This window comes from Hippopotamus amphibius, chromosome 6 (assembly GCF_030028045.1).
Source record: "Hippopotamus amphibius kiboko isolate mHipAmp2 chromosome 6, mHipAmp2.hap2, whole genome shotgun sequence".
NCBI lineage: Eukaryota > Metazoa > Chordata > Mammalia > Artiodactyla > Hippopotamidae > Hippopotamus > Hippopotamus amphibius.
This window is the reverse complement of record NC_080191.1, coordinates 6,715,119-6,742,806: the sequence shown is the minus strand read 5'-3', so window position 1 is coordinate 6,742,806 and position 27,688 is coordinate 6,715,119. Positions and strand designations below refer to the sequence as shown.

General features: G+C 40.3%; 1 protein-coding gene across 3 annotated transcripts in view; it reads right to left on the bottom strand.

The window, feature by feature from the left end:
* Positions 1-27,688, bottom strand: part of PRKN (parkin RBR E3 ubiquitin protein ligase) — a 1,257,866-nt gene that overhangs the window by 425,120 nt on the left and 805,058 nt on the right. For all 3 annotated transcript variants that reach the window (XM_057738154.1, XM_057738155.1, XM_057738156.1), the window contains one exon: positions 2,836-2,972. In XM_057738154.1, the coding sequence (XP_057594137.1) occupies positions 2,836-2,972 (137 nt within the window). The remainder of the gene's footprint in view (positions 1-2,835; positions 2,973-27,688) is intronic.

Here is a 27,688-nt window from a genome sequence, read left to right as displayed (position 1 = left end):
CATTTTTTCAAGAGTAAAATTGGAGAGCTACCCAACGCCTTGCCACTACTCTGTTGGTGACGCAGTGGAGAACCTGCTGGTGAGAACAGAGGATGGCACAGCTGTTGGGAGGGGAATTTGGAAACAGTAAAACAAATATATATTTTCCCTTTGATATAGTAACCCCACTTTAGGAATCTATCTCAATGATACTCTGACAAAACTATGAAAATATGTGCGTGCACAAGTCTATTGATTGTACCAGTATTTGTAGTAAAAAAATGAAAACTAAGTGTTCACCAAGAAGAGAAAGATAAGGCTATCCACACAATGGAATTCAATAATGCTAATTTTTTAATGGAGGAAATATCCATATATTACTAGGGAGTAATCTCCAGAATATAACATATGATATAGAGTAAAAACTAAGCAAGGTGGAGAAAAATATGCACAGTATTCTACTTTTTACTTCAGAAGGGGATGATGCCAGTCTCTTCAATATCTACATCATCTATAATTTGTTTATTTGTTTTTAAAATGGGAGATTTTTCAAATAAAGTTTTCTCTATAGGGGAGAAAAGGGATATTGAAGAGAATGGGAATAAAAGCTATATTTCTTTGAATGTAACATTTCATAATTTTGACTTTGAAATCATGTTACTATTTTATATAATTATAAAAAACAAGATAAATTTTAAAAAGCAATTGAAATATAAAATGTATGAAACTGGTGACATATGTATACAGTAACTGTGCATGACTCTGTACCCCACCAGCAACGTACCCTGACGACAACACCGACTGCAAAAATCTTAACACTGTTTTCAGTGATCACACTTTGGTGGTGGTGTTGGTATCCTGATACAGATACAATTGTGTATGTGTTATGAAATAAGACAAATGAGTAATTATGTTAATGTCACTCAGTAATAAGGTTTTTGCTAAGAGAGAAAGCAATGACAGTTGTAAGACTCCCAACTTTAAGTAAAAATTCCAAAACCCTGAATATGAAGTGGAAATGTCAGTATAAATATTGTAGTTTTTACCTTTTTTAAAAAGGCATGTTTCCTAGTTCTTTCAGTCAGGCCTAGAAAGAGTGATCAACCTAGTAGCAATGAGCACACCAAGCTCTAGGACTGTGACTTCTAAATACCATTTCCTAGTATTAAAGGAACCAGATCTCCTACCTCAGTCCATATACAGAAACTGACTCAAGATGGATCAATGACCTAAATATTAGAGACAACATAGGGGTAAATCCTCATGACCTGGGATTTGGCAATGGATTCTTAAATTTGACATCAAAAGCACAAGCAACAAAAGAAACAATAAATTTGACTTCATCAAAATTAAAAACTTTTTTGTTCTCAAAGGATATTGTCAAGACAGTGAAAAGACACATAGAATGGGAGAAACGTTTGCAAATCATATAATGGTAAGGGTTTAGTATTCAGAATAAGTAAAGAACTCTTACAACTCAACAACAAAAAGACAAACAATCCAATTAAAAATAGGCAAAGGACTTGGGTAGACAGTTCTCCAAAGAAGATGTACAAACGGCAAACAAGCAGATGAGAAGATATTCAACATTGCTGGTCATTAAGGAAATGCAAATGAGACACTGCTTCATATTTAATAAGATGGCTTCTTAAAAAAAGAGAAAAATAATAAGTGTTGGTGAAGATGTGGAGAAATAGGAATCCTTGTAAGTTGCCCGTGGGAATTTAAAACGATGAAGCAGCTACGGAAGATAGTCTGGTGGTTCCTTAAAAGGTAGAATTACCATATGACCTAACAACTGCACTCTTCAACATATATCCACGAGGAATGACAGCATATATCCACACAGAAACAAGCACACAAATGTTTATAACAGCATCATTCATAATAGCCAAACGGTGGAAACAGTGCAAATGCCCATCAGAGAATGAATGGATAAATAAAGTATGGTATATCCATATAATAAAATATCATTCAGCCACAAAACCAACAAAGTATTGATCCATGCCACAACGTGGATGCCTGTCAAAAACATGCTAAGTGAAAAAAAGGCAGGCACCAAAGGTCATGTATTTTATGATTCCTTTTATATGAAATTTCTAGCATTGGCAAGCCTGTAGAGACAGAAAACAGATTAGCGGGTGCCAGGGGCAAGGGAGGATGGGAAGTGATTACTTAATGGATATAGGATATTATTCTGGAGTGATGAGAAAGTTTTGAAACTAGAAAGAGGTGGGGGTGATCACTGCATGACAATGTGAAAGTACAAAATGCACTGAACTGTACACTCTAAAATGGTTAATTGTGTGTTATGGGAATTTCACCTCAATGAAAAAAATACATCTAATAATAATAGTATCGTGCGAGTAAATGGTTTGTGATATTGAAAGATACAAAACATTATTGAAACAGATTCTTCAGCTTTATATCATTCTTTCTTTTCAAACATGTTCTTTCATATGTGTTGCGTATGTGTTCAAAATTTTTAGCAATAGATGTGTACAACAAAAAAAATTATTACCCTGCTCTAAATCCAGGGTAACAAGTCTATAATTTTCAGGGTGCATTGATAGACATACTTTGTATACACTGGCTGAACAATATTTTAAACTTTATTTTCAATGCCTTTATGTAGGTGACACATTTTCTAGTCCAACACAGGTCCTTAAAACCCTAGTGGTTTATACTGTTTGTGATCCAAACATTAATTTTCTTGCCCAGCAATGATCAAATAGATACCTGAATTTTCAGCCCCTCAGTAGGGCTTGGGTATATCTAAGACAGTCTTATATCAATCATCTTCCTCTTTCTGTGCTTAATCAGAATTAGAAATGGAGGGAAAAATGCTAGACTCACCCACACACGGCAGAGAGTAGCCAAGCTGAGGGTCATGGACAAACTGCCGATCGTTGAGTCTCGTCACACAGTACAGGTGGAAACAGTCTAAGCAAATCACGTGGCGGTAGTTGCACTGGAAAACCAGGACAGGGCTCCTGCAGAGGTAGAGAAAGACATGTCCTCTAGTACTCCTAAGGCTGAAAAGGCAACGTGTGGTTTAGAACACTTTCTGTAATCCTGTAGGGTTGCTTAGGGCCTGCTCTCCGTAAAGACCTGCATTGCTAAGCATCGAGCTCATATACATCAGTGCTACATCTTAGAAACCGGAAACACCTCGTGAACTATAAAGAAGATTGATTTTCTTAATTTTATATTGTTTCTTAATTTTATATTATTTACCAATCAGCTATTTAAACCCAAGCTCAGATACAAGCTCTTCTCAGAAGCCTTCCTTGACTTATAATTCACAATTAATCTACTTATAATTCCATCCACTAACATATATTTCTATTGATCCATTATTACATCATAGTATTGGTATGTTTCTTTTCTCTTGCAGACTGTGATCACCTTGAAAATAGATACTTTGTCTACTTTACATTGATATTCTCATAGGACCAGGCATTGTAAGGTTTTAAATAAATATTCCTTGAATTTTGTTATAATAATACATTGAATCTGAACTTCCCCGCAGTCGAAAGAAAAATGATCACTGCATCAAAATATGTTAAATAGTCATTCATATATCACTGGCAAGTGGAAAAGTAGAATTTAGAAATAAAAGATTATCTAGCAGAGGTCTTTCTACGACAAGGTTTTGTCTACTGTGCTACCACCATCCTCCCAAAGATTCAATTTCTTAAAGTTAGGGGATCACTAATAAATCAATATGTACAGGTTCTTAAAATGTTGAACTTCCTTAAAACACTTTGTAGAAAAAAATAACTCCTGAATCACCACGTATTTTTGCTAGTTAATGAAACATATAAGTTTATAACAAAAAGGAGACAAAATGAATATATTAATTTGAGATCAGCCCCAAGGCAATTTTAATGGTAAGAAAGCCATTGGGTTTTATTTACATTTTCTATGTAATGATAACAAAATACAAAATATTTTTATTTCATACCCAATTCTTAACAGATATAAGAGTTCTTCAAAAGCCCTTTGCCTAAAAAAACTGATATAAAACATTAATATTAGTAGAAGATAACTTCTTAACAATTTTTTTATTTTCAAAATTCTGTTTCCCACTTATTTCAAAGTAATATATAATATAAAACAAAATGGATAAAAGAAAAGAAACCTTGGTATTTTAATGCCTTGGATCTACAGGACGGTGGTCAGTTTCATCTGTGTGTCCCTGAGGTTTTTACGTGTTTCCATTTCCCAGCTCTGAACCTGCTGATGTCCTTTCAGGGCCATTTCCACTCCCAGGGCCTTTTTAAATTAGGTGTTGACTGTGTTCTGAACTCTCAGCCTCTTCCCTTCTAACAATTTCCCACTTGAAGATGATAAAATATAATGCTTTCCTATATCTAACAGGAGAGTCAGGCACACACGCCCACACGCTCACACACCGTATTCCCTCTGTGTGACCCTATGGAGCTGCTATATTTTACCTCCTTCTCTCAGAGTTAAGTTCTGTGAAAAATGTTCTTCACTCTGATTTTAGCAACGTGGTTGACTCAACCTTCATAGACCCTTGATCTGTTATCAATACATAAAAACACTGGAGAAACTATGAGAACATTTATTAAAATGTTTCTATATACAACAAGGTTAAAAAGGAAGCTTGGCAATTACCCTGTAGGAAAAATAAAAAGAAAACGTATATAAAAGCCAAAGAAGTCAGTATGGACTGAGGACTTTGCCACAGTGTCCCAGAGAGATGTTAAGATGCATGGCCTGTAGCCATTGATCTAGCAAATGTGTTCTTTTCCATCCCTATTAATAGAAGGAAGAATACAAAGAGTTCTCTTTCATGTATGGACAACAGCACACATTTACAGTTTTGCCCTTCAGTTAAAATATGGTCAAAAAGAAACTATACTATCTAGACAATTCATAGAACATCAATTGCTCTCCTTTATTGCTTACCTTCTGCTATTTGGAACAGATTGGCCAGAAAAGGTAAATATACTGGAGGCCATGATGTAAGATTAAACTCTGTATGGATTCAGGGGTCACCCACATAAGAAAAGGTTTTAGAGGTCCAATATTTGGGGGCATGGAGGGACACACCTAACTAAATAAAGGACACGATGGTCTCCTTGCCCCTCCCCCTACCAAGAATGAAGTACAAGGTAATCACAGGCTCCCTAGGACCAGAGGCTGTGGTTCCCGCAGAGTGAAGCACATCCTCCTGGGGACACAGGAAGAATCCTGTGGAAAGTTAAGCTCCAGTGGCACCCGTTCACTTCAGCCTCCTTAAACTGGCAGGAAGGAGAACGGCCCATGTCGGCAGGGGTAACCGATCCTAATCGTTGGGCAGAGCAAGAGCTGCTGTTACACATGGGGGTGGCACCCAGGAGGCTCCACGGGCATCTCCCAATTCTCCCCCATGCAACTTCAATGGCAAATGGACAAGAGCAGCAGTTATGGCTTAAGAAGTACATGGTGACCAGGACTTGAGACCCTTCAGGATATATGTTATATAAGTATATGTGTATATATGCAGATACACACACACACACGTGTGCACACACGTCTACATGTGCATAGGTATACGTGTAGGCATACACATATTTTATATGTTTACATATGGAGAGAGAACAGATATACGTATAAGTTGATAGATAATAGATAATGACAGAGAGAGGTAGTATACGCATGTATTTCAGAGAGAATTATCAGTCAGTTGGATTTCTTGATATAGCGATGAGGTAAGAATGCTCATCTCGTAAGAATACTTTTCGTATTTATGAAAAAGTTAGGTGAGTGACGCCCATAGAAAGGTTATGAGATTAATCATCTGAGAAAATGAGATGAGTGAAAATCATATTACGGCTAGAGAGACTACATAATTAACTTCCCAAGAGCTAGACAAAACAGGAAAGGGGAAAATACTAGCATTTATGAGCGCCTACTGTGGGGTAGGGACCTTGCTAGGACCTTCACATATGTTTTTCCACTTCACTCCCCTAAAGGAACCCCCCTGACTCCACTACTCATGCTGTTCCCTTCTCCGCCTCCAGCCCTTCAGTGGGCATGGTCCTTACCTATCCTCGCGTACTTCTAGCTCCTTTACTCCTAGACTTATGTCCTTATCACGCGTTCCTGTACTTCATTATATTCAACTATATTTATATTGAAATCAAAACTCCAAATTTCAAGGTCCAGTTCAAGACTGAAGACCTCCAACGACCTTTCTCTGGAGCCCCATTCTTTACTGACTCTTCCTTTTCTCTTTACCTAGTATCCATAAGGTCTGTTCTCAATGTGCTTCAGATATTACCTCTCCACTGTTATTCAAAGTGAATACTGTCAACTTTAAATGAAAAGTCAAGAAACAATAGTCATTTTCGTTTAACCCTTTCATGACCCAGGCCTGACCGTACACAGCATGGAGCCCACGGTGGTTACATTATCAGTAGTTACGGACTGTACCAGTGGATAAATGAATGGGATGTTCTTACTTTACAATTTCTCTGCTCCCGTTCATACATTTTCCACTCAATTACCTGTTGAGCATCTACTTGTCTAAAGTAGGCACTTAATAAATACATCTGGAATATGGCACTGAGGGAGTGAGTAAACACTTTACAGTCAGAATTGGTGTAAGCACTGGGAAACACACACATACACAATCCGAAGGCACAGCTGGGTGACACAACATGCACGTGAGACAAGTATTCCAAGGAAACATATGCACTCACCAAGCTCTGCTGCCACAGAAGCTAGGAGAGGAGAGAAATGCGAGTCAGGATGGCTCCACTAGGGACTGGAGCTGAATTTAAAGGGATGGGAGAACGGATGTTGGGCCACTGGAGAGAAACACAGCTTCTGGGCAATGGAGGAAACCCAGACATGGAAAAGAATTCTTGGAACAGAAGAGTAACCAGTTGGGCTGATTGAGAGGATGTATCAGGAAAAGAGTGAGAGGAGAGAGGGAAAAGGTTGGCCACAGAGCAGATTCTGGGCGGCGACAGTGGCAGGGGGACCCTAGGAGATAAACCTGGTAGATAACCTCTAGATTGTTGAAGTTGCCAAAAACATCTAAGCATGGAAAGGGAGTGATTTTCTAGTAAGTTTAATTCCGAGAAAAGTTTGCAGTGAAAGAAATTAGAAGTTGTGAAAAGTCTTTGGAGGTCATTTTAATAACTCATACACGAGTTGCTAACGAATTGGACCGTGATATGCTGGTGGTTCTAGGGAACGCACATCAGAAGATGGATAAGAGTGACATTTCTGAGGAGGATCTGCCCGGACCTGCCTTCTCATGGGTATTTTTTTCCTTCTGACATTCCTCTGTGCCCTTGCTCTGATTGTACATAAATGTTAATTGACCAATCTAGAAAATGATTCTACCTCAGTGAGCCAGGTTATAGAGCAGTTAATCAGAGGTTAAAGAAAGCTCTCAATCATATGTAAAAGGAATTACAAATGCTGTAAATGACATTACTTAAGAGTTATTTGTAAGCAATGATTTCCTTGCTTTTATTAAAGGAGTGATCCAAAGATCCTTTATTCACAAAGTATTAGGCATAATTGGAGTCTCAGCAAAATATATGGCAAGCCACTCACATACATGACACAAAGTAGAATATTGTTCCACAGAAGTCCGAACATCTACACTCTTGTAAAATTTGTTCTCTAGTATCTACAGAATAGCATCAATGTTTTCATATTTGTCTGATAAAATGTGCAGTTTGCTCTCTACCTCATTTGTTCTCTCTCTCTTTCACACACACACACACACACACACACACACACTTGCTCTCCTTCATACTCCCTCTCTCTGCCAAAAAAATCTTTCTCTGTCTCTGATTCTTTCCCACACATACATCTTCACTTATACCCATTAAGAGAGGGGCTGTGGTTCCAACTTCTCAACTGAATGTGACATATACTCACTGCAACGTGCCAAAAAGTTCAGAATATTGTACGTAATGTTAGAAATGTAGAAAATAGTAAGCAGCCTCCAAGATGTTCCCCAACGATCCCTACCCCCTGGTATTCACACTTCTGCATAGTTTCCTTCCACATCATGTGAGCTGACCTGCTCAATCTACAGAAAAATGCAGAAATACCAATGTGTGACTTCCAGCACTAGATCAGGAAAGACACTACAGCTTCTGCCTGTGCTCTCTCCTGGGTCACTTGCTCTGAGGAAGGTGAATGGCCATGTTGCGAGGACACTCAAGTGGTCCACGGAGACACCCACGGGGCAAGGAACTGAAGCCTCTTGCCAACAGCCAGCACTGACGTGGTAGCCACTTAAGTTATTATCTCGGAAGCAGATCCTCCAGCCCAAGACAAGCCCTCAGGTGACTACAGACCTGGCTGACACCTAGACTATGACTTCATGAGATACCCTGAGCGAGAACCACCCAGCTAAGCTGCTCCCGAATTCCTGGCCCACTGACACTGTGTGAGATAATACTGACTGTTCTCTTAAGACACCGAGCTTTGGGATATTTTTTTTTATGCAGCAATATATAACTAATACAGGCTCAGAGGAGGAAGAGATCATGTTAAGATGGCAGATCAGGAAAGAATTCATCAAAGTAGTGACATCTGAAGGAGGATCAAAAGCTGGTTTCTTCATTTACCCCAGTGAAAAGCAAAATTAAATAGAAATATTTAGGGATAGTAGAATCTGAAATACAATGAAAAGCAATGAAAATCAGAATAAAAATGTTACGTATGAAATCATCGCGGAGATAAAACATACAATTTCCTCACTGGAGGGAGAAAGTTAGCTCTTAAATTTAGGTAACGCTTGACACTTGAAAATTCACATGCTGTTTTTACAGTATTTACTTTGTGCTGCAGTAACAGAGATGTCATGCCCGAGTTAGCAATCTTACAAAGCTCTCTTCAAACTCTCTGTACATGAACAACTATGACTCCTGGGAATTTAATAAAACATTTGATTAGATAAAAATAATTAGAGGCAGAGAGCTACACCATTAAATAACTTGAATTTATCTTCTTAACAACTGTCGCTTTAAATCCCTTTTATTTAGAGATAGCTTACAAACAATAAATAAATGACTGAACTGTTGCTTTAAATCTCTTTTATTTAGAGATAGCTTACAAACAATAAATAAATGACTGAAATCTCAGAAACCAAATGCATTTTCATTTCATCTGTATTTAGACACATTACCTACTAATTGCCCAAATGCGCTACCGGCAAAGAAGCACCCAGCACGGCGCCTGCCTGCAGACACGCTGGAGATAAGGTTTTTGCCCACATGTGTCGGGTGGGTTCATTATTCGAGTCAGCCAAGTGAGCAGTCCCCATCACTGGAGAGGCCCCTCATGCAAGATACTAACTGAGAGACCCAACTGCTAGAAATTCAAATAAGCGTCAAAAGTTGAATGACCTTCAAAATTCTTTCCAGCAGCCAAGTTACAATCCTGAAGTAAGTTCATTTGCCCATTAGTCAGCTTGGAACCAGAATCCTATTAAGGCCCTGGCAGGTCCCAAACAAGCTCATTAACTGCCTCTTCCAATTTCTTCCTGCCTCCTCTGCTCATGTCCTCATGGCTTCATCCGGTCCACTGTGCTGTGCGCGCGCACACGCGCGCGCGCACACACACACACGCACACACACACACACACACACACACACACACACACACACACACACACACACACACACACACACACACACAGGAGAGTTGACTCTGACTCTGTAAGGTTGCTTACAGAGGTCCCGGTATTTCAGTGTACACAACATACCCAGGATGAGGACCCTTTATGTTTACAGTTTGGAATCACTTTCATTCATCCATCCTACCAGTACTTTAGAACAACCGCTACGCGCCAGGCCCTGTCCTGTTGATGTCATGTAAGTGACGAAGACGTGGTCTTTCCCCTCAGGGTTGAAGGAAACAAAGTCATTGTCTCAGTGCAGTAAGTGCTACCATAGGGATAAGTTCAGAGACCACTAAACTGGTCTCTGGGTTCAGTGGAAGGGCCTCCACGATGGCTCATGCCTCAGAGCACTCAGTCCAGGTGGAGACAAGACGCTGAACAACTAAATGGCTTTCCTTGTTGATAAAGGCTTTAAATAAAATATTATGTAAAATGATATAGTAAATATGTTACAGCAATATTATTCTGATGTTGCTTTCTTCGTGGCAGGTCTTGGCCACAATTATGCTTTAATGACCCGGTGCCACGGTGTTAGGACCGCAGGTGTTCCTCCTGGCTCCCAGAGCCCTCTAGATGTCGGAGTCACCCCACGATATGTATCTCCCATATTGCCATTCACAGACCTTTCTGTTTCTCTCAGGTCAGTCTCTTTGCAGCTTCTGGACCACCTTTTTCTTCAGTGCTCTTATGTCTATAGGTAAGATTCTTCAATTTGTCTTCATTTTCCAAGAAAACCCCAAGATTGTCAAGGTTCAGCGCCAACCTAACCTCTTTGAGGAAGCTTTTATCAGTAAGACCCTAGCTAGCCTGGATTCTCGCTCTCACTTCCTAATTTCCCCTAAGGCCTCTGTTTATAAAGTGTCGTTTTCTGTTCCATTTAGTTTTTTGCTGCACATCGTTCCTATCACCTGTATGAGCCCACGTCAGGCCCCCTGACTCAAATTCAACTCATAGTAATGGCGCAGCTACTGTGCGCTGGTTCTTTCACTCAACATGGGGAGGGGGAGATAGAGTTCTTGTCCTCAAGGAATTCTATTTGATGGTGAGATAAACAAGCCTGGGGCGCTTCGGGAGAACTAATGAGAGGCAACTTAATTCAATGCTGGTTATGCAGAGAATGTGTCCTAGAAAAGGAAAATATCAACTAAGACCTGAAAGGCAAGAATGAGGTAGCCTGTCCAAGAAACTAGAGGGAAGCGAGAAAACTTGTAAAAAACACTTAACATGGAATAAAATTAGTTAAGGTTAGGGAACCATGTTGCATAATTTCATGTCATCCCTCAGCTTCTATCAAAGTTCTGAATACCTCCAGAAATTAAAAATGAAACTAAAAAGTCAAGATACTGCTTCCACAGGCCACATAATATGTCTATTACCTTAAGTGTATTGAGTTAGGTTGGTTTGAACTATTAACAATAAGCAGGCTATGCAAAATAAAAATATAAAGCCACGGTTACACGAGGGAACTCATGGTTTGTTAATTTTCTCCAGATGCTGTCAATCTTTCAGGATATTATTTGACTTTACTATAGCTTATGTATTGTATTTCTAAATATAACTACTATTGACAGGTTGGATCCAAATATAAACCATTAACTTCTAGAAGTTTTAGACTGTAAACATTTCAAAATAATGACACATATGGTGAAAAAATAAACACCTTTTCTTTTTTTAAAAGTAAGTTAGATTTTTAAAGCAAAAAGGCCAGCCCTCTTTTGTGGTAATTCACTAAAATGAGCTGATTTGACAGCAACACTTCAACTTTTCTTGTTAAGGCATTTACACTACTAAACAGATGCTGATAAATAATTGTAAATAGCAGGTGAAGTATAATAAAATAATTCTTGCATGTAACAAAATGAAATTAAAAATTCTAAAGGGAATTGGCCCATGGGAGAAAAATGCATCTCATGAAAAATGATCATATTTCTTTCCTACCCCTCAACGAATAGAATTAATTTCAATCCTCACAATTATGTTTATAAAAGTCCAGTAATGCTCAAAATTATATTCATGGTTTAAGTGCTTCCAAGTTATAATCTCAGAACATACCTGTTCAGACTGCCAGTGTGTATAGCCAAAAAGAGCTGAAACCGGATTTAACATAAAATACTTCCTAGGTCCCATCGTTTGCACAGAGCTGTTGTGTGGCACAACCACTTAGCCACAGAAAATGCCACTGTGACACATACCAACTCATGCGCATACCTTGTCTTTGTTTTGTTTTTGCTTTTTGTTTGGTTTTTGTTTCTGTTTATGTTTTTTTGTGAAAAACAGCTAGAAGCAGATAGGAGCTGCAGTACAATTCTGCTAAATGGAGAAAGGCGTGAAGATAGATCTTGTTTAGACGAGAACCCCACTGTGAAATAAACTGTTCTGGTATTTCCTAAAATCTCACAACAGCAAATATTAATGTGCTAAGAATCAGTCCAGTGGCTGATTATTAGGAGGTATTAAACATAAGAAATTATAAATGACAGAGTGGTTTAAAAAGATACTTTTTTTTTTTTTACATATAGCCAGGAAAGCAGTGTATAGCATGATAAAATGTTTCCCTAAAAATAATAAAAGTCAACATGATATAGCCACACACATCCAAATGGATTCCAGTACAAAACTTAGATAAGGAATCCTGCAAAGGTGCATCCCAAGATGTCAGGGGTCGGGGAGGTTGGTGAGAAGCCTGGGAGGCTGTGAGAATAGCTGTACCACGAGCTGACCTGGGAACCCAGTTTTGTAAACGGAGATCTGTGAAGCGGCAGGTTAGCTCTGGCAATCTCTGAAGACCTGTTGGATACTGAGATTTTAGAACCTTCAGTCTGTATGATCACAACATTTCTTCCTTCCTGCAAGCTTGTGGAACTCAAACCTTACTTGACATAATGCACAAAAGGCATTTAGAATTCCAGCTTTACATCTCTTGAATGAACGAACACACGTGTTTCTTGCAAGGCTAAGAATCTAGGGATTTCTGGAGATTTCAATTTCCTGGAAGACATGTTGGGAGAAAGGCTCTGAGCCAGAATATGGAAAGGAAAATCAGAAAGGGTATCTGGGTATTTTTAAAAAAGCACTGAAATATCTTATATAACTTTCAACAACTAATAGTTTAGTTCTAAAGTACCTTTCTTCCCCTTTTATTCTCGTAAGGTTAGCGGGAGATCAGAGTCAGCAGGAGGTCAGAGGGACAGGTGCCCTCACCTGTGCTCCCTGCTCCCATGCACCCCACTGAGCCTCGCTCACAGCCCCTACCCCAGAGCAGTCAGGTATTTGCTTAACTGCTTCCCTTCTCTCTAAACCAGAGGTCAGCAAACTCCAGCTGGCGACCATATCTGGCCCCCAGCCTGCTTTTCTAAATAAAGTTTTATTGGCATGCAGCCATTTTTACATTTCCTCTCTGGCTGCTTTTGCTCTATAAAGGCAGAGGTGCGTACTTGTGACAGAGGCTGTATGGGCCACAAAGCCTCAGCTGCTATCTAGCCCTTTCCAGGAAGGGTCTCCTGCTCGAAGACTTGCCTCCACTAACACAAGGGCTGCCTTTTGGTGTCCCCAGTGCCTGGCCTGAGGCTGGTGTTAATCATGCACGTCCTGAACGATTCCCCAGCTGTCTGACTGGATGAATGAATGACTAGGAATGAACAGGGACACACAGGGAAGGAAACAGGGAGAGCACCAGCAAGCCAGAGGTCAATAAGTTTGCACTGTTGAGAGGTGTGCAATAGGTAGCTGGTTTTGAGCTAAGCCGTTGATACTACTTTTCGAGACTACAAGCATCATCTTCCTTCATCCAGGCCACTTCTTTTGATTAAGCTGATCTGATCTCATCCAGAGAGTGTCCAATGCTTGCAACACCCACTTGACAGAAAGGAAAAGGGAAATGGACTTCGATTAGCTAATGGAAAGTGATTGCAAGAAAACAGGATGGAACCATATGATGGTGCCTGGTGGCTGTTACAAACTGTGTGGTCAGGGAAGGCCTGGGGAGAGGACATTTACACTGATCCCTGAACGGCCCTCCACACACAGATCTGATGCAAGAGGCTCCGGGGAAGGAGCAGCTGGTGAAAGGTCCCTTTAGGTGGAAACACCTGTGTGTGTCTGAAGAATTAAAGGAAAAGGTCGGTGTGATGGGAACACAGTAAACAAGGGGGGAGTGGAGCGAGATGAGGTTAGAAGAGGTGGGCACAGCTCACGAAGCCTTTGTCTAAACAGTCAGAATTTGACTCTTGGACAATGTGTAGCCACACAAAATTTTAAGCAGAGATGCAACATGATGTCATTTACGTTTAAGAAAATCCCTTTAACTTTGTGTAATGAGTGGCTTACACTGTGGTAAGAAAAGGAGGGGTCCCATGGACATCATGACATCCTCCTGGCAGAGAAAACGTGGCTTGGAGTAAGTAGTGCGTCCAGAGAGACGTGGATGGATGGAGGATGTGTTTGGAACAATGTAGCATTTGCATGTCTCCTACTGAGCTCTTTTTTTTTTTAACTAACATTTGTGTATTTCTCCATTTTTAGGAAACCTTAAGGTCATGTCCCAAAATCAAAGGGTTCACTGTTATAAAATTAATACCTTTCAAATTACTTTATATGGAGATGGAGATTTTCTGATAGTTTCTAAACAAATTTAATTCAAAATCTTAATGCAGGGCCTAAATTAAATGATAGTGAGCCTGCTAATAAAATAGCCCATTAATAAAAATTTAAAACTATAATTCCATTACTCATCGGTCATTTCATTACTCATTGCCAGGTGGTGGGCATCGTGTGGGTCATAGATCAGGGGACAAGGGATGCCCTGATGACCCCGCCATGGTCTGTGTCAGGGCTGCCCAAGTCAGTGAGGCTGTGGGGGCCAGCATCTCCAAACAGGGCACTGATACTAGTGACACCAGAGATACTCGGAAGTGAAGCTGAGACGATTCGGAGGTTAATTAACCTGAGGCAGAAAGGAGAGTCGAGCACTATGTCTAGCTTCTCCTCTTAAACATTTATGGCTGCCTCTACTGTGCCAGGTTCCCTGCTAAGTGCTTTCTCTGCACTATTTATTTAATCCACTGAACTATACAAGCCTCAGGAGGGCAGGGCCCACGTCTGTGTTTTCTCCTCTGCAGTCTCACTGCCTGACACTTGTTTGTAGGAGGAGTTCAAAAATATTTGTTGAGTGAATGTGTGAATGACTCCCCCGTTCCCCCATGACAACAACAGCAGTGAAACAGCCCAGCACAGAGAGGAGCAGGTGAGGACACTGAGGCTTAGAGAGCTGACAAGTGACGAAGCAGGTATCAGTCCTGGCTTTCCTTAGGCTCCGCAATACCACATGCCACGGCCTTAGTCCAGGCCCTGAGTCCCCCTTCACCCACCTCTAATCCTATGTCCCCGGCTGCATGGGGTCATAGAAGATTACAAGATAATCTGTGGAAAGCTTTTAACAGACTGCTCAGCTCATGGATGGTACTCGTGGTAGCAGAGTTTCTTTCTACTTCTCTTCTTAATCTCTTATTCAAGGGAAAATTTTTTGATAAAACCTGTATGACCTTCTATAGTGTGCCAGGTAAATTCATCAATTTGTGGAAAAATTGCATTGGAAGACTCTGGTGATATTTCCCCTTTGCCTCTACAGCTCCACCCCATATCACCCAGGCACAGTGATTCTCTGCCCTTATAGGCTTGCTCTGCATCCCAGAAAGCAGAACCCTCAGGATTTATCAGTGAGGCTCTCTTGCTTTCTGGTTGCCAGCTTCGCCCCCACCCCAGCTTCGGACCACGTTTTCTGACAGTGGCTTCATCCCTCCATAACTGTAGGTCCTTTGGGCATCCTTTCTTCCTCCAGAGCTCACAGGGCTTCGGCAGGGTAATTACTTCTCTGTTCCTTCCAGACCCTGCAGGGTGAGGGATTGCCTTTTTGGGATCCTCACTCTTCGTGTCACACATCTGTAAACACCTCTCTTCATTAAAGTCTCTGGAATGATTTGCTTTGATTCTGTTTGCTGCTCAGATCAGAATTCGAAGAGTCTCAAAAGGTAAAATGGACATTGGTGGAGCAAATATGTCAAATAGAAGAGGACCCTTTGTCTCATGCTTAGAAACTGGCTGACAGAAGGTAGGGTCTCTGGTGAATGCTAGAATGTTCCCTCTCTGGGAGCAAACGTCAAAGGAGAACGAACTACCTGTGTGTAAAGGCAATGAGCAAGGCTGGCTACATAGTTTTCTAGTCTTACCGTAATTATTACCCCGTGAATGAATTCACATTGTGCTATTTTTTCATTTGTTTCCATCCTTGTTAAAACACAGAGCAAATACTAATGCCCAGACCAACACAACTCTGCTATTTGAAGTATAACTCTTGGAAGGCAAATGTGCTATGACTCAACAGGGTTCTGAAAAAACACACTTCCTTCTCTAAAAATTACATCCTGTAGGGGTCTATGAGGAACTTTTGTGAAAATGAGAAAAATTCTCTTCAGGTGGATGCAACCACATAACAGGGTGCTGAGTTTAGTGAGCAGAGTATAAGGTGGCTTGCAGCCCAACTCATCTTCAAAGCCAGGCCTGCTTGTGCAGTGCACAACTTGCACAACTCTAAGTGACAGCCCTTACTTCATGTGATTCCAGGACAGCCACAGTGACTCTTGGGGCACCAATTTTCACATGTATAAAATGATTAATACTACACACTTTTCATGTAGCTCTATACAACCAGAGATATTATACTTGAGTTCAAAGAACTATTTATTTATCTAATAATGTTCAGTTGAGTCTCCTATGGAAAGCAAAGTTACCATTCTTTTATGGATTGATTATAGGTTATTTAAGAGATGACTTTTTTTCCCCTGTGATTAACTTATCAGCTTTTAATATCCAATTAGTTACTTAGTCAACTTTCAAAACTTCTTTATCAGAATCCACTTCTGGCCAAGATGGATTTACAGGATATTGGATTTATCCCCCTGCGCCCAACAACCTGATTATCTGGAAGAAATATTGGAAACAATGGTTTTCAAGACACTGGAAGGCAATAAAGGACAGTGCCTCATGAGAGGCAGGAAACAAATGAGCTGAGTCCTATCCCCACCTGAGCTTACTGTCCTAAGAGAGTTTCCAGGCCCCGGATTGGGAGGGAGAACCCAGGCAAAGCCCAGTGGACTCACAGAATTGAGGGGACAAACCTGGGTTTCTTGGGAGGACCATGCAGCCAGAGTATACAGACCAAATAAGGAGAGGAGAGGAGAGACCATCAGAGAACAGCATGGGGGGCTGCCCTGAAGTGTGAACATAAAATCGTGCAACCACTTTGGAAAATGGCTGGGCAGTTTCTTTAAAAGGTAAACATATACCAATACAGGATCCAGCCAATCCTCTCCTAAATATTTAATCAATGGGAAGGAAAGCATATGTCCACACAGAAATTTGTACATGTATGTTCATAGCAACTTTATTAGTAACAGCCTCAAACTGGAAACAACCAAATATTCCCCAGCTGGTGAGTGATACACCGTGGTATGTGCATGCGATGGAATACTGCTTGGCAATGCACAGGAATGCACGATCAATACATGAAACAACACGCGTGGATCTCAAAATAATTCTGTTGTGTGAAAGAAGCCGAACCCCACCCCCCCCCCAAAAAAAGTACATACCGCACGATGCCATTGAAAGATTCTAAAACATGGAAACTAATCTACAGTGACAGAGCAGATTGGTGCTTTCCAGGGGATGGGAAGGGGGAAGAGGGAGACGTTTGGGGGTGATGGAGAGGCTCACGACCCTGCTTGTGGTGTTAGTTTCGCTGGTGTGTACGTGTGTCCTAACGAACCAAAGGGCACACTTTCAATATGTGTGTTTTATCATGTGTCAGTTACGCCTCAATAACAATTTAATGAGCAGAAAAGAGAACTAAGAATGAAATGGTTTCTTTAACAAAAGGTTTTTCATACATGACTACCTTCTCACAATCTCATTGGAGGGAGGCAGCAACTAGAATCTGTTCACACACGGCTGCTTTCTTAATCCCACTGTCGTCACCGAGCAGTGTATAAAAGAACTGTCACCATGCTTCATTTGAAAGCACGCTCTAGTTCAGATGCCCCAAATGGTGACAGGGTTTTTCACAAAGAGGGCAGATAATCTGACATATGTCTTGATTCCTGTTCTCCCAAATGGGGCACACAAATTAGGCCTCCCTACCAAAGAGGGCTAAAGAAATAAGGTCTTGCTTTAAGCTTTAATTATATACACACACGCACGCACCCCCCCCCACACACAGATTTACCACATGCAATATGTATACACACTTATGTGCATAGATATATATTTTTTTGTTCTGTTTTTTGTTCTGTAATTTCTGCTTTCATTTTCTCGGGGAGAGATACTGGCTCCTAGGATTTGAGCAATTCCATTTCTGAAATGTGTTCCCAGTGCACGGAAGAGAATTAATCTGGAATCACATAAAAAGTCCTGACACCCCCCACCACTACCATTTCTGAAGGAAATGAAGAGGAAGAAAAAAACCCTTGTGCTCTGTGTATTCACAGACTTCTAATAAACTCTGGGCATCAATCCTGTTTCAATTTTAAGAGGCTCTAAACGATGGAGGATCCTGAGTCTTTCGGGTAGAGGCAAGCAGCCCCTTCCACTGGCGGAGTAAGTAGGTGAGCGTCTGCTTCCGCAAGGCCAGGCCACAGGGTCTGGGGTTTTTCACCCGAGTGGTGATTTCTACTTATGTTGAAACACATTCCTTATATTAAATGATATTGAGACTAGATACTTTTGCTAATGTGTTTTTAAACATCCTCGCCTGGTGAAATAAAACATCGCAGACTATACTGCTCCCTGCTCTTCTCTGTTTTGAACATTGCTTTGTTTGTAAAGCCCCAAAGTCCTGGCTTTATCACTCCTTTTCAGGACATATGAAAAATTTTATTGACATTTTGGTTTTGGTCTATACAGGCTAAGTTGTAACAAAAACAAAAAAGTTTGAACATAATTGCACATGGTCACAAACCACAATGCTGCTTCTACAGCGTAAGAAATCTCATGTTTAATTTCCTCAGTGCAGTATCTTCACAAAGAGCTTGACCCACCAAGCTTTCAGACAAAACAAACAAGGAATCAGGATAATCACTGTTGCTCTAAGGAGACCACTGAACGTCTGGTGATGCAGAGCTCTGATTAGGGAACTCATAATTCCTTTGAAAGAATCCTGGCAATAATGAAGGATAAGCTTAGATCACAATACAGACATACGTTTCATTAGTAAGGCTGCATATAGCAATATAAGATTATCAAGTATAGGCGAGCCTGATTAGATCGTGCAGGGAGAGAAAGAAGGACACGGACAACAGTCCAGTGGGTGTTTCTAACCATACCCCCCACCCCATCAGCGAGACCAGGTCCGAGTCATCAGAGGGAAAGTGTGTGTAGATGAAAGCTCGGGACCATTTTTTGATAGGTTAAGTCCTTGTGAGACTTAAGCAGAAAAAGTACAATATTGGGGTCATGCTGACAGAAGTTTAAAACCAAGTGGGAAAGACTGGGCATCCTACTCATTTTTAAGCAGAATTTAGCAAGTGGGAAGGTTAACTGACAGCAAGGAAAACCGTTTTCACAGAGGGCACTAAAACTGCAGCAGTGGTGTAATATTTCCCTCAGGTAACTAGAAGGCAGTTGACTTCCAAAAGCTGGGGCTTGGGACCTAAGCACACTTATTTCTGCATACTCTGCAGAGTTGCACACAACTGGGGGAAGCTTATAGTGATGGGTGAGATGTAGTAGGTGAGGTCCTATGGTTACACAGGTGGGAATGGAGAGCCAGCAGAAGTGGGTGTACAGGTTAAAATGGTCTTATTGGTCTAACACCCTGGTTGGGCATGGAGACATTCAATGCTAGGCATCTAACTCTATAAATGCTTCAAAACCCTCAATTTACTGTGGTTATGTTCTTGAAAATGTACATTTTATTCATAAATAAATTGTAGCAATATATTTTTGGATCTTTCTCCTAAAGTGAGGGAAATAAAAGCTAAAACAAACAAATGGGACCTAGTTAAACTTAAAAAGCTTTTGCATAGCAAAGGAAACCATAAACAAAACAAAAAGGCAACCTACTGAATGGGAGGAAATATTTGCAAATGATATGAGTGATAAGGGATTAATATCCAACATATATTAGCAGCTCGTACAACTCAACATCAAAAAAACAAACAACCTGATTGAAAAAATGGGCAGAACACCCAAACAGACATTTTTCCAAAGAGGATTTGCAGATGGCCAACGGGCCCATGAAAAAGATGCTCAACATCATTAATCAGCAGAGATATGCAAATTAAAACCACAATATGGTATCACCTCACACTTGTTGGAATGGCTATCATCAAAAAGAACATAATTAACAAATGCTGGCAAGGATGTGGAGAAAAGGGAACCCTTGTACATTGTTGGAGTGGGGGTAGGGAACTAAGAGGTACAAACTATTATGTATAGAATAAATAAGCTATAAGGACGTATTGTACAACACAGAGAATATAGCCAGTAGTTTGTAGTAACTGTTAATGGAATCTAACCTTTAAAAATTGTGAATCACTGTGTTGTATACCTGTAACTTATGTAATACTGTACATCAATTATACTTCAATAAAAAATGAAAAAAGTAAAACCTGAAGAAATATGAACAACAAATAATACTGAAAAAACATTATTTTCCTTAATATATAAAGAGCTCTTATAACCTGGTAAAAAATGCTATCAAACAGTCACAGAAAATGGGCCAGTGACACACACAGATCTTTCCCAGTAAATATTTGAAACTCTTCGTTCGACCTTATTATTAACAGTAATTTAAACTTAACAATAAATATAATTTTGTCTCTCAGATTTATAAGCTTTTCAAAAAAATTCAATGGCTGTTAGTTTTCTAAGATGGGCTCACTCACACTGCTAGTGAGAGTTTTAACTAGCAAATCTTTATGCAAAACAAGTTAGTAATATGGTTTATATCAAGAATCTTAAAAACACAACTCTACTTCTAGCAATCTCTCCTACGACAACAATCCGAGATAGGGACAGAAATTGTGTATGAATATATTCATCACAGCATTATTTATAAATAATTTAAAAAACTGCAAATGATTTAAATTTCCAAGATTTGGAAGTGATTAAATACAATACAGTATTTGCATTTTAAATATACTATACTATAGACAAAAAAATTAAAATAAGCCTTTTGAAATGTAAATGATTTTGAAAGTTGCTCCGAGCTTGATGCTTGTAATAAAATCAATGTCAGAATATAAAACTCTCTCTATGGCATGATTCTATCTTGTTAATATAACAATACACAAACACAGACATGTATACACACACACATACACACACGCACACATGTTTGTGTAGGTAAAAAATATGGACAAAAATACCAAAATATTAAAGATATATTTTCACTTAATTTTTACAGAGAGAATATTTTCTGATAAAAATATAAATATTGAAAGACTTTATAGAGCAAAAAGTAAGAGTCCCCAATTACCAAAATCCCCAATAATCTACTCACCTTTCCAATCCTCCACCACCACACCCACTGATGTCAGTGTGAAGTGTAGAATATATTTAAATATATAATGTTAAAAAGTATAGTGCAATTATGCCGTGTATATTGATATATCTTGGAGATCTTTTCAAGTTACTATATAACCTTCATTCTTATTAATGTCTGGTTAGAATTCCACAGCTATACAGAAACTTATTTAACCCACCCCAAGATAAAGAACGTGCATTTTTTATCCTGACTTTCACTATTACAAATAACGCTGCATTGAACATCTTAGTACACTTCTTTCTGAACTCTTTATACAGGAAACATACATAGAAGCGTAATTTTTAGGAAAAAGGGATTGTACATTTGTTTCCACAGATACTGTCAAATTGCCCTCCTAACTAGCCCTACTACTTTACATCTCCAAAAACTGTACATGAGAGAACCTAAATTCCTTTAATCCTGACTGAACATTTTCTGTTTCATTTTTGTTAATTGAGAAATATTTTAATTTGCTTTTAAAAATTACTGACTTGACCTTTAAAGTTGTTTGGTCATCTATATTTCTATTGTGAATGGCCAAGTTACATCTGGAGCTCAGACCATTAACTGTTCCCTCATATTCATTTCTTTTCCCTTACTAATAACATCCTAATTTTTAACAGGACAAGGTCATACTTGATGAAAATTACATTTCCCAGTCTCCTTTAAAGGATAACCATGTGACTTAAGTACTGACCAATGGGATACAAGAAAAAAAAAAAACAAAAAAAAAACCCCTTGCTACTTCCAGGAATCATTTTTGTTTGTTGGTTTTTTTAATGAGTGCATCCCCTTCTTATTTGTTGAAATTTGAATAAGACAGCTGACACTTAAGCATCCATCTCAGACCATTTGTAAAAGACAAATACGATAGATGTTAGAGAAATAAAATAGAGGGGTTTTAGACCATGACAGTGATTAAGAAGCCTCCTTACCAGCCCTGGACGATTTAGACATTGTTTAAATGAGAACGAAATGTTTGTGTGTTTTTAAGCCCCTTTTATTATGGAATTTCTATCATCTGCAATTCAACCTAATCTTCACTGATAATCTTTTGCCAGATTTTCTCTCTTTTTTTTCTTATTGATGTGAAGTTCTTTATATAGATAGAATATTCTTTGCCTGCCAACAGAAAATTGTGAAACAAATTACATAAAATCTACGTTTTCATTCATTCACACATCACCTTAATAATTCACTAGTCTGTGCAGCTTTTACCCAGAGGCAACGCTTGGGGGTGTGTGGGTGGGAGGTGCATGGCAGATAGCAGGAGGAACCCAAGTGCTCAAACAAGAAAAATTCCCCAGACTTTCTGTTTATATGCACATGAGATATTTGCTATTAAAGTTATCCTAGGCGATGAATGTATTTTCCTCATTTTCACTAAAGGAAAAAACTCTAACTTCTTGCTTCTATTGACTACAAGAATAGTATTACAGCTTTGCTTTAATGGAAAATCATCTCAGCGCTTTTAACTGCTAGGGTACTGCATTAAAGCCACACTTGGTAAGTCCCACTTCATTCCTTACATACAAACACTGAGGCGCACACTCTGTTGGAGCACTGCCTGGGAGGGTTGTCTGCTCAGCTACGGAAGCTCCAGTGTTAAGGCTCTTTACCTGCACAGGCCCCTTCATGACTCTAGCAGGGCTCTAGCAGTGTGCTCACGTGGCAGGTGTTTTCGGAAATTTGAAAAGATATTTGGCCAGCAGTGGGTTAGGACAGGTGTCCCTTTCCACTCTAGCATCCCCTCTGGTACAGTCCTCCTGTGCTAGGGGGTGTTTGCCTGGTAATGGGCTCTTTGGGGACCTAGCAAAGGAATTTGAGCTGGATACAGATTTCGCTTTTCATTTAGTGATATATATATATATATATGTGTGTATTATTTATATTTATATATAGTACAGTTCTTTCTGCATTGAATTAACTTACTATCAGTTATCCCAGTGTCGGAACACCTTCCAGGGATGGCCTAGCACTGACTGTGTCAGCAGCCCTGGCTGAGGTCAGCGTCGGGGTTCCATATGGCGCCCAGCACAGGCACCAGAAAGACATGGCTGGGGGAAAGGAGCAAGGCTTGAAACTCAGGGAGGCGGAAGCGACTCTGTGGATATTTCTTCCACTCATTGGGTGGGTAAAACGATAAGCAGAAGATTGACTCCCATCAATACTTTGTCTAATGGAAGTTCTTTGGGGACAAGAATACACTTGATAATGCAGTTTTATGATTACAAATGCAACACTGACACTTTTCTTTTGTAAAGGAAATCAATTGGCATAGAACTTACCAGAATTTACACAGAATTCCTGTGTTTGAAGAGCAGAAAACTGCAGCACAAAGTGTGTGTGTGCCAAGCAGGAAGCTGCACGTTTTACGAGTCCCAACATACCAGGTCATGTCCCGCTACATCGGACAACATCTTAACCTGAAGAAATCTGGTCTCTAGGTGAAACAGCACGCGAACTGCCACAGCCTAGCAAAAGGTCTCAGGAAGCAAGTACAGGATTCCATTTGCAAAATTCCTACATTATTCATCAATAAATATCTATATGTAGCAACGAACAGGCCTTTCAATTACTTGAGAGCTAACGAAGAGGAACAATCACAGGCCCATAGTGGAAAAAGGTCGAAATGTTTTGCTTATTTGACACGATATACTAATATTGACAAAAACAACACCAGACTCATCACATACCAATATAAGGAAGACTGAAATTTATTAATGAATTTTGTCAATGTATGGAGTATTTAAGAGCAGTCACTATGCCAGAAAACTTGAAATGCTCTGAAATCTTATATGAGAGAAAATGACTAGAGGTTTTCTCAAATTTGAAAACGCTCGAAATTTCTTATGCTTCCAAAAAGAATTTGTAAAACTGAAAGTTACGTTCAAAACCATCGGTAATAAAAAATAAATTTTCATCAACCATGTTAAGGGGAAAGACTAGATTATCTTCCCATTCTTTCTGTAGAAAATGATACTACAAAAGTCCTTGCCATATAGAGGCCATTAAAGAGTATGCAACCAAAAGTGTAGGAAGAAGAGTCTTATAGAGGAGAGTCAGGTGTCTCCTCAATGTAAACACTAGGTTACTTTTCCAGAGTGTGACTTTTATGGTATCTGTTGCCGTTTTAGAACTTGTAATCTGTTAGGATTTCTTATTCTCAACTATAAAGTGATTTTGTGTTTTTTCTAAAAGATGACCCCTGAAATGGTATAACCGCAGATCCCACAATATCTGAATCTGTCTCTACTTATGGACTTCTCCTCCCAGGCCACCCTCATATTTCCAAAGCATCTTAGAGTGGACTGCTCACCACCCTTTGTGGGGAGTGTCCTGGTTAAATTCTTTGAGATTCAACTTTAATCCAAGTTAAGGTCTTAGGCTTACCTGGCCCTCAGCCCCACACAAGGAGCTGTTTCAGCTTAAAGCGTCCTCTCTAATTCTAAGCTTGAATGAAATGTCATAATCTCCTGGGTGCGGAATTTTGCAAAAAAGTCTGGGGATGCAAACTGGAAATGGGGGCTGGGGGTCAGCTCTGCATGGGGCACACCTTGACCAAAGATGATGGGAGCCAGGAGGAAGCCGGCAGCTAAATTTCTCCTCCTTTCTGCCTTCTGAGGGGTATCCAAGGTGTGAGATTTTTCCTTGCAAATTTTCCCCTGATGCCCTCTATCTCTCCATGCTCTGGTGATGTCGCCTAACTGAATGAATGCACTGAACGGCTCAGCGTGTCTTGCTCAATTCCCCCTTATTTTTTGACCCTAGCCACGCGGAGTTTCCACTGCCCAAATAAGGAATACATTTTTTGCTTCAGGCTCTGCTCTGTAGAAGACTTTGGCTAAAATGAAAAAGTTCTGGCAATCTAGCATGGAGGAAGCACTCATTACTGTCAGCTGTTGTCCTTATCACACGTATCCACATCAAAACACGGCAGTGTCAGATGACCTTGCATTACAGCTCTGAAATTCAACACGAGAAACAAAAACAGTACATGGAATTCAGTGAAAAGGGAGAAAAATACATGTTAGAAGACTGTTGTATTAAAAATAAGTTATTAACTTGGAGAATGAAAATATAAAAATAGACTCCATTTTGTTGAAGCAAAGTTTGGGTTAAGCTGTGCTAAAGCACATATTTACACACAGAGACATACACCTACTATGAATGTAGCAAAAATAAAGCATTTCTGTTCATCCTTGCAGAAAACCTATTACTGTAGAAATGCGAAAGTGAAAGTTCATAACAGCTCAATTTGTGTATGTCTGCACTTGTGTTTTGTTGTCATTTTTCTCCCATGAAAAGTGGTGACCACTCCTGTCTCAGAAGCAGGGCGAGCTTGCCTGTTCCACCCAGTCAATTCTAGACAGATGGCCAACACACGTTTTCGAATCATGCCAAAACAAAGATTGAATCTGGCAGAAGCCTTAACCCATAACTTCCTTTCCCAAAGACATTAACTACATTTGCTTGGTAGCCTTTCTGACAGCATCAATTAAACACGGGGGTATGGAGAAACCAGCACCGTGAGCTGAGTTTGAGAGGAGAAAGTCATGCAAAAATGTATGATTGAAATAGGTCTCCTCAAACAGGAAGACTTATGTTCCCCTCTCTCTGGAAATCTAAATCCCCCGGAGCGTGTGATTTTGGTTTGCGTTTGGAGTGTGGGAATGTAATTCAACACGATGGCGCAGCGCTGCCTCCTGGTAGGGACCTCAGCGTGCCGGTCTTTATGATGAGGTCACTCTGAACTGTGGGTGTAATAAGCTTGAAGGACCACCAGGTACATCACAGCAGTCATCAAATTCTGTCTGCCTAACTCACACGTATTCCGTATTCCGAGGCCAAACAGCATCCGTAATTAACACGTCTTTTCACATTTAAAACAAGGGTCCTTAGCGATTGCTCTCACTGGCACTTAATCGCACTGAGTACAAGTTATTGAAAGGGTTCAGCTAATCTGAAGACCATGCTAACAACGTCCTTTTCAAATGGCACTTTCCTTTCAGGTCACAGACACTCCAAGGAGCCCGGGTTCTCCAACTGGTGCATTTTAATGTCATCGACAGAAAAGTGTAGGAAGACCTGTTTTTTAGACCCTGAGCAAATTATCAGTGCAGCTAGGTATTCAGCGTATAAATACATCTACTGTGTCATTGGATTTTTAAAAATATAATCAATTTGTACTAGAAATTAGGGCTCCATCTGAGAGTCACCTAAATTGATTTGCCACTTTAAATGGCAGCCCATTTGTTCAAATCAGTAAAGCACAACAGAATTCCGTTTCCATCCAAGATTTTTCACTAATTATTTACCAAGCTTACTAATCACTACCATGTTTATTCAGTCCCTCTTCCTTTCCTAGAACTGTTCTGCTCATTAACTCAAAATTGTTTTTGTTCCCGTGATATTTCCCCAGGTAACAAAAGGACAAGCTTGGGACCTTTAGGAACGAAGAAATCACCTCTCACTGTGTGTCTTGAGAGTAAGGACGTGAACAGGTAGAAAGAATCCCTTTCAATCAAACCCTATTTACCACACAACCTCTGAGTAACCAGCAAAATACTGTGGGCACTATGCAGGCCATCACACAATGTTCCTCTCCTCAAATAATGTGAAATTTAGTCAAGTCACAATAAAGCTTCACTAAGAACGATTTAGTGTAGTACGTTCTCATTTTCTGCTATTTTTAGAAAAAGAAGAACCCTACGTAAAGGGGATTTAAACTTGCAAATATTTTCAACCTTATGTATTTTAAGGGCATCTTTGACACGCCTCCCTGTTGCCAAGTGTATCCCAGATATACTCACGTGGCTCAGGGCCCTCGGAGGAGCAATGATGAAGTTGAGCCCAGCCAGGCCCCTGGGGACAGACGAGTGGGCGCTGCTTCCTGTGGGTTAACAAGCCCTGCTCCTTGTGCTTCTGTCTAAAGGGTGGTTTGCTGGGCTGTCCGGCCTCCTCTCCCTCAGTTTCCCCCTCCCCTGTCAGACCTGCCACGTGCCGCACCCGTCCCCCCTCTCCGACCTGCTGCTTCTTCCTGCTGGGCTGGGAGCGGCACAAGAGGAGCCTTAAGGAGGTGCCTGTCTTTCATACATGGGAGCTCACGGGCTACCGCATCCTACAGGCCCTCCTAGGAGCAAACTGCTTTGATGGCACTGATTTTTGTAACAGTTCCCTTTTTCCCTTGGAGACCTCTTTACAAATCTGGGCTTTGGGCACTTTTCACGTATATGTAGGCTCCCTGCCTTTCCAGCGGTCTAACAGTCAGACAAGTGAGTGATGCCAGATATGATTGCAGTCGGAGCTTATTTCTGAGGCTGCCTTGGCCAAACGGCCCCTGCAGGTTCTGCTCCCCCTTCCAGATGGGTTCCAGGGCCCTGGAAGCCGCTGGAGGCTCAGCCTCTGGGGAGACCCGGGCTGGCTCCTGCTTACTCAGAGCTTAGTGGGCAGGACGCCTGTGGTTC